Here is a 15,344-nt window from a genome sequence, read left to right as displayed (position 1 = left end):
CATCTGGGCTAGAAGGCTCAGTGGATAGAGCACTGGGTCTGGAGTGAGGAAGACCTGAATTTAAATTTGCCCTCAGACACTCACTAGTTGTGTGACTCTGTCTGCCTCCGTTTCCTTATCTGTAGAATGGAGACAAGAATAGCACCTATATTCCAGAGCTGGTCTGAGGATCAAATGAGATAATATTTGTAAAACACATGATGGTTCTCTACTTTCTAGTGTGTACTTTAAATGCCAGGTTGAGGAGTGACTGCATTTTATCCTGCAGACAATGGGGAGCCATCGAGGATTTTTGAGTGAGGAAATGACCAGTCATGCTTTGGTTACAGGAAAATTATTTTGGCAGCTGGGTAAAGACTAGATTCAAGAGGAAAGAGGCTGCCTGGTAGAAGAGAGACCACTTAGGAGGCTACTCCAAGAGGGGATAAGACCCTGAGAGTTAGGGCGGGGAAGAGGGGAGAGATTTGAGAGACGCTGTAGAGTTGAAATTGACAGGACTTGGGGATGGATTGACTATGGGAGTTGAGATGGAGGGAGGGAAGAAGACTCTGAGGTTCTGAATCAGATTGGCTGATTGTCCTCAACAGAAGAATGGAAGTTTGGAGGAGGGGCGAGTTTAGTGGAGAAGATGAATTCCATTTTAGAGATGATTAATTTGATGAGAGGCAGCGTGGTTTAGTGGACTGCAGGGCACAGGACATGGATATGGATTTGAACGCACCTCTCACATCTGATATTTACTAGCTCTATTAACCTGGGAAAGTCACTTAATAATAAAGAAAATAGCTAGCATTTGTGTAACATTTTAATGTTTGCAAAGCACTTCATGTTCTCTCATGTGGTCCTCACAACAACCTGTGAGGGAGGTGCTATTCTTATTATCCCCATTTAGCAGATGGGGAAACTGACACTCAGACAAATTAAGTGACTTGTCTAGGATCACACAGCTAGTTAATGTCAAAGGCAGTATTTGAACTCAGGTCTTCCTGACTCCAAGGCCAGCACTCTATCCACTGTGTCACCTAACTGCCTACTTCATCTCTCTGAACCTCAGTTACTTCATATGTTAAAAAGAAGAATTGGACCCAATGCCCTCTAAAGTTCCTTCTAGCTCTGAATATGTGATTCTATGTGCCAGCAGGTCACTGAGATGGAAATCTCCCACTGACAGTTGGAGATATGAGACAAGAATTCAGGAGGGAATTTAGGGTTAGAAGTGTAGACTTGAATATCAACTGCAAAGAGAAGATTATTAGACACATAATGGATTGGGATCACCAAAAGAGAGTGGAGAGAGATACAAGACAAGAAGAAAAGGACCTTGGGAGGAAGCCCACACGGGCTTGGAAGATGATTGATGAATCAGGTAAGGAGAATGAGAAGGAGGGGTCAGAAAGGCAGAAGAACCAGGATGAGAACTTTGTAGAAACCAAACAGAGGCAAAGTCTTCACTGGGAGGGGCTAGGTAGCAGTGCCAGATGGCCAAGAAAAACAGAGGAATGTGAAGACTAACACAAGGCCAAGGGATGGTGTCCAAACCTTCTAGCCCATACTTAGCATCTCACTGTTGACTTAGCCTTCAAATGACAAATTACGTTTGTTCCTGCATGCCTATAGCATGTCTCCTGTCTCTGTTTTGGTGCGAGGTCTGCTATAAGACAAGCAAGGGAAGCTTTCAGAATAAAAGGGAACCTTTGATCCCCACCCAAAAAAGCATCATCAGTGATGAAACACACCTCAAGCAAACAGGGGACTAACTCTCATGGTGGTCCTTCGGCTTTCTGCCTCTGACCCCTCTCTGCCTTATTTCTTCTGTGCCTGCCAGCATCTCTAAGCCAGTGGGGTTGTGGCACCTTCTGTATCCCTCCACTGCTGTCCCTGGTCCTGGTCCAGCTTTGCAACAATTCTCCCTCCCTCACCTTTTTTCTGGGCTGTGGCAAATGTCTGTAGTCCCTGATGGTGGGGAGGTCAAGGAGATGGAGGTTGGTGGATGGCTTGTGTTCAGGAGTTCTGAGCTGCAGTTGGTCTGAAGACATTCAGAACCAAGCGCCCCAAGTCTGGCACCAACACTGCCAGCCCCCTCCCCAGGTTGCCTAACAAAGGGCAAACTGGCCAAGGTCAGAGACACAAAGCAGATTAACTGATCAGGATTGGGGTCCTGAATGAGTGGTTGCTATGCTCCCAGCCTGTGAGATATAGGGAGACCCAACCTCAATAAACAAACAAAAATTAATTTTAATTAAAAAAAATAACAAGTTTTTCCTAGCAGCTAAGGGAACATCCAGTGCTTGGTGCTTCTGATACCTACAGTTCACAGTCACACTGCTGTGCCAGCTTGCTTTATGGTTCTTTCATTGGTCTTAAAAAGGCAAAGTCCCATTTGTAGATTCTCAAATGTCACCGGCTTTGCAGTTATGGCTCTGGTATAAAATGAAGTTTTGTTTCAGTAAAAAGTAGGGGAGGGTGCAGTGCAGTGGAGTTCAGTATATTATAGTCATTGGGCAGGTAGGTGGTGCCATAGTGCATAGCTCACTGGGTCAGGAGTCAGGAAGACCTCAGGAGTTCAAGTAAGACCTCAGACACTTCCTAGCAGTGTGACCCTGAGCAGGTCACTTAACCCTGTTTGCCTGAGTTTCCCCATCTGTAAAATAAGCTGGAGAAGGAAATGGCAAACATTCCTGTATCTTATTGCCAAGAAAATCTCGAATTGGGGTCACAAAGAGTCGGAGACAACCAAAAATGACTGAACCAGAAAAGTTCAATTCAGGGGTCTATGCTAAACTCTGAAACAATGAAAGTGAAATAATCCTAAACGATCAAAGAATAACTCGGGTTGAATTCAATTCAGCAAACATTTATTGAATGTCTGCTGTGTGATACATACTGAGGAGATAGAGATAGAAATGAACACTCCCCCCTCCTAGACACATATGCACACATACATGTGAACGCACACACATACACAGTAAAACACAAGCTTCTGGCAGTGAGCTCTGGCTTCAAATCCAGCACCTGGTTTCATGCAAAGTGCTGTAGGTGAGAAATGACAAGACAAACCTGAGAAATCCCTGGATCTCCACACCAGCTCCTTGTTTTACAGGCTGCATGACTTTGGCAAACCTTGGTTTCCTCATCTGTAAATCTGGGGCAACTATACTTTGATCACCTACCCTACAGGATACTTTTAAGACTCAAATGAGCTCATGCATGCGAAAGCACAATGTAATAAAGAAAGTGCCACATTGATAATGTTTCTTTTTGTTCCTGAAAAGTGAAAGGACCTCACTAACTCCCCATCCTTATGCCTATGGGACCACCCCTCCCCTGCCAGCCACAGACAGTCTGGATAGTGGGATAGCTCACCCCGTCCCTGCTTCCCTTCCCCACCTCCTGTACCAAGCGACCAGGCCCTCCAGTTAACCCCCACTCTGCCTACCTTTTCCTTTTTCACTGTCCTTACTCCCAAGGAGTTAATGATTGAGCAGAATCATAAAATCTGCAACTGATAACCTCTGACCAGCATTTGAAAGGAACGAGCCCCCTATAAAGCCAGCCCCTCAGGGCCGGGCCAGGCACCTTCTCTCCCAGACAGTGGTTTGAGAAAACATCCCTCCACCATGAGCTTTTCAGGAAAGTACCAGCTCCAGTCCCAAGAGAATTATGAAGCCTTCATGAAGGCTGCTGGTAAGTGCTTAAGAAAACAGCCTTTGGGCGTCAAAAGTTGGGATCAAGGGGCAGGAGCCTTAGATTGGCTATTGTCAGAAAGGGATGAACTTAAACTACTCAAAGGGAACCTGTAGCAAGTGAAATAATCCAACTAGGGAGGCTCTGGGCAGGCATTTGGGAGCCTGGCTTGGAGGTCAGGGTAAAAAACCACACAATACGGACTTAGATCTGAATGTGAGCCCTGGTTCTGCCCCTAATTCTTTCAGTGACATGGATTGTATCGCCTCTTTGCCCTGAACCCTGAGTTCCTCATCTGGAAAATGGGGATAATAATAGCCCCTACCTCCCAGGGCTGTCACAAGGCTCAAATGACATCATTGGGCACTCAAATGTCTTCTAGCTCTAAGTCTCTGTTGTATGAACCAGGTGTACCTGATGACATCATACAGAAGGGAAAGGATATTAAGGGAGTTGCTGAAATTGTACAAAATGGAAAACACTTCAAGCTTACTGTAACCGCTGGTACCAAAGTTGTGGTCACCGAGTTCACCTTGGGGGAGGAGAGTCAGATGGAAACTCCTAGTGGAGAAAAGGTCAAGGTAAGAATAGAACTAAATTGAGTTTTGGGACATGTTATTAATTAAGGTGCCACCTGTTAGCCTCTGGGCTAAGGCCTGGAGGAGATGCAAACATTAGCTAAGATGTGGTCCCTAACCCATTGGGGCTTACCATCTCCCAGGAAGATAAGACACAAAATATCTCTGTTGCTCACTATGTTGCAACATCCGTAGATTAGATGAAAAGCAGTCTGGTGGAATGCGGGCTGGAGGACCAGACTTGAAGTAGTTCCTCTAACCTAAGGCAGCTGTGTTCAGTGACTGACTTGATTCCTTCCTAACCCAGGCCCCTCCTACCTTTTCAGTCTTCTCACATCTTACTCCCTGACACATAGTCTTCTGTCCAGTGGCACTGGCTTCCTGGCTGTTCCTCAAACTAAACCCTCCATCTCTCAGCTCTGGCATTCTCTCTGGCTGTCCCCCATGCCTGGCATGCTCTCATTCCTCCACTCAGACTGCTGACCCCACTGGCTTCCTTCAAATCCAAACTATTGTCTCCCCTCACTCTTCTACAAGATACCTTCCCCAACCCCTTAGTCCTAGGGCTTTACCTCTGTTAATTTTTTTCCAACTTATCCTGTCTAGGACTTGTTTGTACATATTTCCTTTTTTCTTCCCCCATTAGATTGTAAGCTCCTTGAGGGCAGGGACTATCTTCACTACTTAGCAGGAAGTGACACAACCTAGGCATTTAATAGATACTTGTTGACTGACTCCCAGACATTGAAAGGAAGGGAAGAGAGAAGGGGAGAGGAGGAAAAGAAAAGAAAGGGTTAAGAGAACTGGAAAACACTCCAGCCAGTGTGGTACAGAAGCAAGGAGTTCTTCAGGGAATCTGGCTTGAGCACTTATTGCAGGGGTGTGCCAGAGTCAGTTCAAACTGGCCAGAGAATGCCAATTGTTAAATTTTAAGGGTGAGCCCTTAGAAAATAGCAAACACTACAAGTTAAGGACTGATTTATGGTTTTATTGACTGCCTAGTTTAAAGGGATGGAGAAAATGTTAACAACACAGATTATACTCAAATATGAATAATACAGATTATAATGAAAATTTGTCTGTATACTTTTTCCTTCCAGAAAACCAGTTGTTAAACATATACCAGTGCATCTGGCTCCTCTCACCCCTTCCTATACCTCCAGTGCCTGGGGCTTCCCAGAGTTAACTCTTCTGTCTCCCTACAGGCTGTAGTGCAGATGGAAGGTGACAACAAGCTGGTGACAACTCTCAAAGGAGTTAAGTCAGTCACTGAACTCAATGGAGATACACTCACCCATGTGAGTGACTGGGTATTTCTCTTCTGCCTTGGGTGTGGGGAATGGATGAAAAAGCATTTAGTGAACACCTACTAAGCATCAAGTACTGGGGCTACAAATGAAACAAGGGACACATTGCCTTCAGGGAGGTAGAGGGGAGGAGGGAAACACAGGTGAAGAGATGGAGGACTGTAGGGAGGAGGGAGGGAAGAAGGAATGAAGGAAAGACAGGTGAGCGGATGGAGGACAGTAGGGAAGAGGGATGAAAGAGTGGTGCAGTTACTGCCCAATACCCCATGTAAAGCAGAGCATGTAAAATTTATTGCAGACTCCCAGGGAGTTGGGTGGGTGACCCCTAAGGCTCCTTTCACCCAAAAATCCATGGTCCTATCATACCTCTACTCCCAGTCACCTAATCCTAAATCCCTTTAGGCATTAAACCTTTTTCAGGGGGCATCTCTTTCATCCTTATACTGTGAACCTTGCTGGGAATATTTATATTTTTAATGAGGCCCTAGAAGACCCCAAAGCCTACCTGTCCCAGGGTTCCCTCAGGGAGCAAGGAGAGTCCATATAAAAACCCACTAAAGTTGCCAAACATTTCTCTAGCCTATCTTTAATACTGGGGTCATTGACTGGTATAACATGCTGATATACTGGAAGGCATTCCAGGAAAGATTAACACTGGATTTCTTCTTGACTTTCAGACCATGACCTTGGGTGATATTGTCTACAAGAGAATCAGTAAGAGAATTTAGACATGTCTGCTTTTCATTTATTTTTACTGAGGAAAATGGATATAATAAAATGTGGCCTGTTAAAAAAATCTGTCTTTGACTCTACAAGCTTATTTTTATTCATTATTGAGGCCTTTTGTTCTTACATCACAACCATTTCTGAATTCACTGTGCCTACCCACCTCCCACTTGATGAGCCTCACCTTATAACAAAGAAAAGCAATCAAGCAAAACCAACCAACATAGTGACTCCATTTGCTAGCATATACACCATTCTGCACCCATAGTTTTCCACCTCTCCAAGGAATGGAGAGAGCCAAAAGAAGTAAATAGTTTAAAGATCTTTGCAAATTACCATTCACCTAGAAAGAAATGGTGCCTACTTTGAGGTTGATGAAATAAGTTGTTACCTTTGATTTTAGGGGTGGCTTGAGGCCTATGGCCCAGCATTCCTCACTCCCCCTGACCGGGACCATCATTTACATGTGCCAAACACTATACCTGAAATTCCTAAGTGAGAATCACACCTTTAGATCAAAGTATTTTGAGTCCAAAAGCTCTTGGTTAAAGTCTGTGTGTGTGTGTGTGTGTGTGTGTGTGTGTGTGTGTCTGTGTGTGTGTCTGTGTCTGTGTCTGTGTCTGTGTCTGTGTGTGTGCATTAAATGAGAGGGGCATTTTTCAAACCAGCTACAAAGAGTGTGATTTGAAGACACCAGATGAAGGGCCCATGCTTCTAGTAAACAATGAGGAAGATTTGGGTTATGAAGTTCAGATCTGAGAAGGAAAGCCTAACTGAAGAGCAGAGCCTTAACTACAGGAGGGCAAATTGGCCTGACTGGGTCCCAGGATTCAAAGGATGCCATACAGTTAGCTCTGGCAATCCTTTGGCTGCATGAGAAGAACATAGCTGTAATCGGAGTTAGAGAATCACAGAATTTCAGGGTTGGAAGGAACATCAGAGGCCATCTAGACCAAACCACAGCTGAAAAAGAATTCTCTCTGCATCATACTTGATAAATGATCATCCAAACTTTTCATGAAGACCTCCAATGAGAAAGAACCTGTTACCTCCGAAAGAAACTGTTTCTCTTTGAGGCAGCTGATGGTGTAATGTTTAGGTCACTGCGCCTAGATTTAGGAAGACCTGAGTTCAAACCTTGCCTAAGATACTTCCTATATGTGTGACCCTGGGCAAGCTACTTAACCTCTGTCTGCCTCAGTTTTCTTATCTATAAAATGAATTTGATAATAATAGCACCTTCCTCCCAGAATTGTTGTAAGGATCTGAGGAGATCGTATTTATAAAGTTAGTAAGGGTCTAGCATCATATCAATGTTTATTCCTTTCCACTTTTGGATTGCTCTAACAGGAATTTTTTTTCTTACATCAGGAATAAACAAGAGTAATCAGTTAAATTAGGAAGCTGTCATACGGTTTGCTTGGATAACCTCCTTCTCTGTTCTTACTCTCATCCCCACCATGTTATGAGGCAGCTTCCTCAGAACAACCACAACAATAACATTAATAACTAATATTTACATTACCCTTTGAGGTTTGGAAAACTGTCCCAGCAGGTAGGTGCTATTATATTCCCCATTTTATGGATGGGGAAACTTGGGCCCTGAAAGTTTAAGTGAATTGCCCAGGCACATACAAGCAGTGTCTGAAGCTACATTTGAACTCAGGCCTTCCTGACTCCAAGTTCTGCACCACTTTGCTTGGGTGTCTCAGTGTCTTTGTCTCTCCCCATCATCTTCTATAGAGTCATTGTCTTGACCTCATTGTTGTATGCCTCTGAAACCTGGGCAGTCTGCCAGCACCATGGCAGGAAACTGAGTGACTTCCATTTGAATTGTCTTAGGAAGATTCTGAAGGTCACCTGGCAGGATAAGGTACCAGACACTGAGATCTTTTCTTGAACTAAACTGCCAAGCATTCAAACTCTACTGCAGAGACCTCTGATGGGCTGGCCATGTTGTTTGAATGCCAAATTTATACATGACAAAAAGACTATTTTATGAAGAACTCATACAGGGCAAGCATTCACAAGGTGGTCAGAAGAAGCAATACAAGGACCCTCTCAATGTCTCTCTCAAGAACTTTGGAATCAATCCTGTCACATGGGAGACACTGGCACAGGACAACTCAGCATGGCATGCCCATTTCAGAGAAGGTGCTATGCTCTACGAGCAAAGCCGAATTGAAACAGCTCAAAGGAAATGCAGGATGTGCAAGTTTGGAGTATCCACCCAAATGTTCACATGGACTATTTGTGCCTGATCTGTGATACAGCCACAATCAGACACACAGTAAGTTGACTCTAACATAGTGGTGTCATTTTGGTCCTCTTCTAGAACAAAGAACAACAGCCAATTCTCCCCACACAGGGTTTTCTGCTATTTACCTGAGGCACAAAAGGTTCTAGTGATAGCTCTGGGACGATGTCACATCTGGGAGCCCTGAGAAGGCAGAACAAGGTGAAAAAACAGGGAAAGAAGAAAATTAACCAGAAGATGAAAGGCTTACAGAGGAATACGTCCCCTAAGACACCTAAGCAAGGCTGCTCCTCAAGAAGCTGCCACCTAGGGTTGTGAGGCAGATCACACCAGCCCATCCTTCATTATCACTCACTTAAGACCCCTTTGGATGCCCTGGTGTTTGAGCAAGGATGGTGAGTATTGCTGTGCTATGGCCCATGGGCTCACAAAAAATTGGATAGGACTGAATAACAACAAATGTTTATGCCCTCCCTCCCCTAGAGATCTCCTGTCATGTTGGCATTGAACCACTAACAGCTCACCTTGGGTCTAGTCATCCAGTGATTTCTAGATCGATCTGACTGTGTAATTGTCTATTCCCTGTCTCTCCACCTCCTCCACAAGAATAGTATGAGATTCTTTATTGCAAGTTTTGCTAAAATCTAGGAAAACTTTATCCTTAGTATTCCCTCCCACACCCCTGCAAAGACAATTTGAGTATTCCTGCCAAAAGAGACAGTGAAGTTAATAGGGCCAGTGGCATTCTTGAAGCCAGGCTGGCTCTTTGTCATTACCACTTCCTTCTCCAGATGTTAGCTGATCTTTAATCAGCCACTCTAGATTTTCCCAGGAATTGAAGCCAAGCTCACTGAACTATAATTTGCGTGTTCTGATGTCATCACTTTCTTGAAAATCTGGACATTTTCTGCTTTCCAACCTTGTAAGGCTGTTGTCTTACTGACAGTGACCTGACATTCATATCTACCACTTCCTTCAGTACCAGAAGATATAGTTCTGGGCTAGAAGGCTCAGTGGATAGAGCACTGGGTCTGGAGTTAGGACGACCTGAATTCAAGTTTGCCCTCAGACACTCACCAGCTGTGTGACTCTTGTCTGCCTCCATTTCCTTATCTCTGGAATGGAGACTAGATAACACCTATATTCCAGAGCTGGTCTGAGGATCAAATGAGATAATATTTGTAAAACACAGCAGGGTGCCTGGCACATAGTAAGTGCTTCATACACGATTGTTTCCTTTCTTATTATCTCTGTGCTTCTTTTAAATACCGAATTCATGCTAGTCATCATGGTTCTCTCATTTCTAGTGTGTATTTTAAATGCCAGGTTGAGGAATGAGTTTGCATTTTAACCCGCAGACAAGGGGGAGCCACTGAAGATTTTTGAGTGAGGAAATGATGCAGTCATGCTTTGGTCACAGGAAGATTATTTTGGCAAAAACTAGATTCAAGATGAGAGAGGCTACCTGGTAAAAGAGAGACCACTTAGGAGGATGCGCCAAGAGGTAATAAGGACCTGAGAGTTTGGGTGGGGAAAAGGGGAGAGATTTGAGAGAGGCTGTCGAGTTGAAATTGACAGGACTTGGGGGCAGATTGACTATGGGGGTTGAGATGGAGGGAGGGAAGAAGACTCTGAGGTTCTGAATCAGGTTGGCTGCTTTTCCTCAACAGAAGAAAGAAAGTTTGGAGGAAGGGTGAGTTTAGTGGAGCAGATGAATTCCATTTGAGAGATGATCAAATTCATGAGAGGCAGCCTGGTTTAGTGGACTGCAGGGCACAGGACATGGATATGGATTTGAACACAACTCTCACTTCCGATATTTACTAGCTCTTTGAACCTGGGCAAGTCACTTAATAATAAAGAAAATAGCTAGCATTTGTGCAGCATTTTAATGTTTGCAAATCACTTCATGTTCTCTCATTTGGTCCTCACAATAACCCTGTGAGGGAGATGCTATTTTTATTATCCCCATTTTGCAGATGTGGAAACTGATGCTCAGACAAATTAAGTGACTTGTCTAGGATCACACAGCTAGTTAATGTCAAAGACAGTATTTGAGCTCAGGTCTTCCTGACTCCAAGGCCAGCACTCTATCCACTGTGTCACCTAGCTGCCTACTTCATCTCTCTGTACCTCAGTTTTATCATATGTTAAAAGGAAAAATTGGACCCGATGCCCTCTAAAGTGCCTTCTAGCTCTGAATATGTGATTATATGTGCCAGCAGCTCACTGAGATAGAAATCTCAAATGGACAGTTGAAGATATCAGTCAAGATCAGGAGAGAAGACTTGAATATTGACTGCAAAGAGAAGATTATTACACACATAATGGATAGGGATCACCAAAAGAGAGTGGAGAGAAACAAGACAAGAAGAAAAGGACATTAGGGGAAAACCCACACTTCAGGCTTTGAACATGATTGATGAGTCAAGAAAGGAGACTGAGAAGGAGGGGTCAGAAAGGCAGAAGAACCAAGATAAGACCTTTCCAGAAGCGAAACAGTAGGAAAAGTCTTCACTGGGAGGGGCTAGATAGCAGTGTCAGACGGCCAAGAAAAACAAAGGAATATGAAGACTAACACAAGGCCATGAGATCATGTCCAGACGATCTAGACTGGATTTAGCATCTCACTCATGACTTACCTTCAAATGACAAATTGCATTTGTTCCTGCATCCCTGTTGCTTGCCTCCTATCTTTGTTTTGGTGTGAGGTCTGCTATAACATAAGCAAGGGCAGCTTTAAGAATAAAGAGGGACCTTTGACCCCCACCCAAAAAAGCATCATCAGTGATGAAACACACCTCAGGCAAACAGCGGACTGACTCTCATGCTGGTCCCTGGGTTTTCTGCCTCTGATCCCTCTCTGCCTTATTCCTTCTGTGCCCACCAGCATCTCTAAGTCAGTGGGGCTGTGGCCCCTTCTGTATCCCTCCACCGCTGTTCCTGATCCTGGTGCAGATTGGCAACAATTCTCCCTTCCTCACCTTTTTTCCCGGGCAGTGGCAAATGTCTGTATTCTGTGATGCTGGGGAAGTTGAGGAAGTGGAGGTTGGCAGATGGCTTGTGTTCAGGAGTTCTGAGCTGCAGTAGGTCTGAAGACATTCAGAACTGAGTGCCCCAAATCTGGCACCAACACTGCCAGTCCCCTTGGGTTGCCTAACACAGGGCAAATTGGCCAAGGTCAGAGACACAAAGCAGGTTAACTGCTCAGAATTGGGGTCCTAAATGAGTTGTTGCCATGCTCCCAGGCTGAGAGATATAGGGAGACCCAACTTCAATAAACAAACGAAAATTATTTTAATTAAAAAAATAAAAGGTTTTTCCTAGTAGCTAAGGGAACATCAGTGCTTGGTGCTTCGGATAACTAGAGTTCACAGTCACACTGCTGTGCCATCTTCCTTTATGATTCTTTCATTGGTCTTAAAAAGGCAAAGTCCCATTTGTAGATTCTCAAACGTCACTGGCTTTGCAGTTATGGCTCTGGTATAAAATGAAACATTGTTTGAGTAAAAAGTAGGGGAGGGTGCAGTGTGGTGGAGTTCAATACAGTGTAGTCATTAGGCAGGTAGGTGGCGCCATAGTGCACAGCACACTGGGTCAGGAGTCAGGAAGACCTGAGTTCAAATAAGACCTCAGACACTTTCTAGCTGGGAGACCCTGAGCAAGTCACTTAACCCTGTTTCCCTGAGTTTTCCCATCTGTAAAATAAGCTGGAGAAGGAAATGGCAAACATTCCTGTATCTTATTGCCAAGAAAACCTTGAATTGGGGTCACAAAGAGTGGGACACAACCAAAAATGACTGAACCACCAAAAGTTCAATTCAGGGGTCTATGCTAAGCTCTGAAACAATGAAAGTGAAATAATCCTAAACGATCAAAGAATAACTCGGGTTGAATTCAATTCAGCAAACATTTATTGAATGTCTGCTGTGTGATACATACTGAGGAGATAGAGATAGAAGTGAACACTCCCCCCTCCTAGACACATATGCACACATACATGTGAATGCACACACATACACAGTAAAACATAAGCTTCTGGTAGTGAGCTCTGGCTTCAAATCCAGCACCTGGTTTCATGCAAAGTGCTGTAGGTGAGAAATGACAAGACAAACCTGAGAAATCCCTGGATCTCCACGCCAGCTCCTTGTTTTACAGGCTGCATGACTTTGGCAAACCTTGGTTTCCTCATCTGTAAATCTGGGGCAACTATGCTTTGATCACCTACCCTACAGGACACTTTTAAGACTCAAATGAGCTCATGCATGCGAAAGCACAACGTAATAAAGAAAAGTGCCACATTGATAATGTTTCTTTTTGTTCCTGAAAAGTGAAAGGACCTCACTAACTCCCCATCCTTATGCCTATGGGCCCACCCCCCCCCTGCCAGCCACAGACAGTCTGGATAGTTGGATAGCACACCTCCCCCCCCTGCACCTCCTCCCCACCTCCTGTACCAAGCGACCAGGCCCTCCAGTTAACTCCCACTATGCTTACCCTTTCCTTTTTCACTATCCTTACTCCCAAGGAGTTAATGCTTGAGCAGAATCATAAAAGTTGCAATCAATAACCTCTGTCCAGCATTTGAAAGGAATGTGTCCCCTATAAAGCCAGCCCCTCAGGGCCGGGCCAGGCTCCTTCTCTCCCAGCCAGTGTTTTCAGACAACATCCCTCCACCATGAACTTTCCATCTGACTGTGTAATTGTCTATTCCCTGTCTCTCCACTTTCTCCACAAGAATAGTATGAGATTCTTTATTGCAAGTTTTGCTAAAATCTAGGAAAACTTCATCCTTAGTATTCCCTCCCACACCCCTGCAAAGACAATTTGAGTATTCCTGCCAAAAGAGACAGTGAAGTTAATAGGGCCAGTGGCATTCTTGAAGCCAGGCTGGCTCTTTGTCATTACCACTTCCTTCTCCAGATGTTAGCTGATCTTTAATCAGCTACTCTAGATTTTCCCAGGAATTGAAGCCAAGCTCACTGACCTATAATTTGCATGTTCTGATGTCATCACTTTCTTGAAAATCTGGACATTTTCTGCTTTCCAACCTTGTAAGGCTATTGTCTTACTGACAGTGACCTGGCTGGCATATCTACCACTTCCTTCAGCACCAGAAGATATACTTCATCTGGGCTAGAAGGCTCAGTGGATAGAGTACTGGGTCTGGAGTGAGGAAGATTGAATTCAAATTTGACCTCAGACACTCACTAGCTATGTGACTCTGTCTGCCTCCCTTTCCTTATCTGTGGAATGGAGACAAGATAACACCTACATTCCAGAGCTGGTCTGAGGATCAAATGAGATATTTGTAAAACACAGCACAGTGCCTGGCACATAGTAGGTGCTTCATATACAATTGTTTCTTTTCTTATTATCTTTGTGCTTATGTTAAATAGCAACTTCATGCTAGTCATGATGGTTCTCCTTTTCTAGTGTGTACTTTAAATACCAGGTTGAGGAGTGAGTTTGTGTTTTATCCTGCAGACAATAGGCAGCCACTGAAGATTTTTGAGTGAGGGAATGATGCAGTCATGCTTTGGTCACAGCAAGATTATTTTGGCAGCTGAGTAAAGACTAGATTCAAGATGAGAGAGGCTGCCTGGAAGAAGAGAGACCACTTAGGAGGCTACTCCAAGAGGTGATAAGGCCATGAGAGTTAGGGTGGGGAAAAGGGGAGAGATTTGAGAGATGCAGTAGAGTTGAAATTGACAGAACTTGGGGATGGATTGACTATGGGGGTTGAGATGGAGGGAGGGAAGAAGACTCTGAGGTTCTGAATCAGGTTGGCTGATTGTCCTTAACAGAAGAATGGAAGTTTGGAGGAGGGGCGAGTTTAGTGGAGCAGAAGAATTCCATTTTAGAGATGATTAAATTCATAAGAGGCAGTCTGGTTTAGTGGACTGCAAGGCACAGGACATGGATATGGATTTGAACACAACTCTCACTTCAGATATTTACTAGCTCTATGAACCTCGGCAAGTCACTTAATAATAAAGAAAATAGCTAGCATTTGTATGGCATTTTAACGTTTGCAAAGCACTTTATGTTCTCTCATGTGGTCGTCACAACAACCCTGTGAGGGAGGAGCTATTCTTATTATCCCCATTTTGCAGATGTGGAAACTGATGCTCAGACAAATTAAGTGACTTGTCTAGGATCACACAGCTAGTTAATGTCAAAGGCAGTATTTGAACTCAGGACTTCCTGACTCCAAGGCCAGCACTCTATCCACTGTGTCACCTAGCTGCCTACTTCATCTTTCTGCACCTCAGTTTCATCATATGTTAAAAGGAAGAATTGGACCCGATGCTCTCTAAAATTCTTTCTATCTCTGAATATGTGATTCTATGTTCCAGCTGGTCACTGAGATAGAAATCTCCCATGGATAGTTGGAGATATCAGACAAGAATTCAGTAGAAACTTTAAGGTTAGAAGTTTAGACTTGAATATGAACTGCAAAGAGAAGATTGGATTGGGATCACCAAAAGAGAGTGGACAGAAGCAAGACAAGAAGAAAAGGACCTTGGGTGGAAATCCACACTTCAGGCTTGGAAGATGATTTATAAGTGACAAAGTAGACAGAGAAGGAGGGACCAGAAAGCCCGAAAAACAAGGATAAGAACTTTGTAGAAACCAAACAGAAGCAAAGTCTTCATTGGGAGGGGCTAGATAGCAGTGTCACACGGTCAAGAGAAACAGAGAAATGTGAAGACTAACACAAGGCCATGAGATGGTGTCCAGAGCATCTAGCCTAGATTTAGCATCTCACTGTTGACTTAGCCTTCAAAT

General features: G+C 44.1%; 1 protein-coding gene across 1 annotated transcript; it reads left to right on the top strand.

Moving 5' to 3' along the window:
• Window positions 1-3,582: 3,582 nt before the first annotated feature.
• LOC118844213 (fatty acid-binding protein, liver-like) lies at window positions 3,583-6,320 on the top strand. The gene is made up of 4 exons (XM_036752053.1): window positions 3,583-3,684; window positions 4,093-4,265; window positions 5,468-5,560; window positions 6,247-6,320. The coding sequence occupies exons 1-4, from the start codon at window positions 3,618-3,620 to the stop codon at window positions 6,295-6,297; spliced, it is 384 nt and encodes a 127-aa protein (XP_036607948.1). The 5' UTR covers window positions 3,583-3,617; the 3' UTR covers window positions 6,298-6,320.
• Window positions 6,321-15,344: the final 9,024 nt, after the last annotated feature.

This window comes from Trichosurus vulpecula, chromosome 3 (genome assembly GCF_011100635.1).
Source record: "Trichosurus vulpecula isolate mTriVul1 chromosome 3, mTriVul1.pri, whole genome shotgun sequence".
In the NCBI taxonomy this organism is placed as follows: domain Eukaryota; kingdom Metazoa; phylum Chordata; class Mammalia; order Diprotodontia; family Phalangeridae; genus Trichosurus; species Trichosurus vulpecula.
Note: the sequence above shows the minus strand (reverse complement) of the source record. Positions and strands in the feature narration are given on the sequence as shown.

Bases quoted from the DNA above. Each gene is read 5' to 3' on its own strand.
- LOC118844213 (XM_036752053.1), top strand. From the start codon at position 3,618: ATGAGCTTTTCAGGAAAGTACCAGCTCCAGTCCCAAGAGAATTATGAA. The intron at 3,685-4,092 runs GTAAGTGCTTAA...TGTATGAACCAG, and splicing joins AGCCTTCATGAAGGCTGCTG to GTGTACCTGATGACATCATA. The intron at 4,266-5,467 runs GTAAGAATAGAA...GTCTCCCTACAG, and splicing joins CTAGTGGAGAAAAGGTCAAG to GCTGTAGTGCAGATGGAAGG.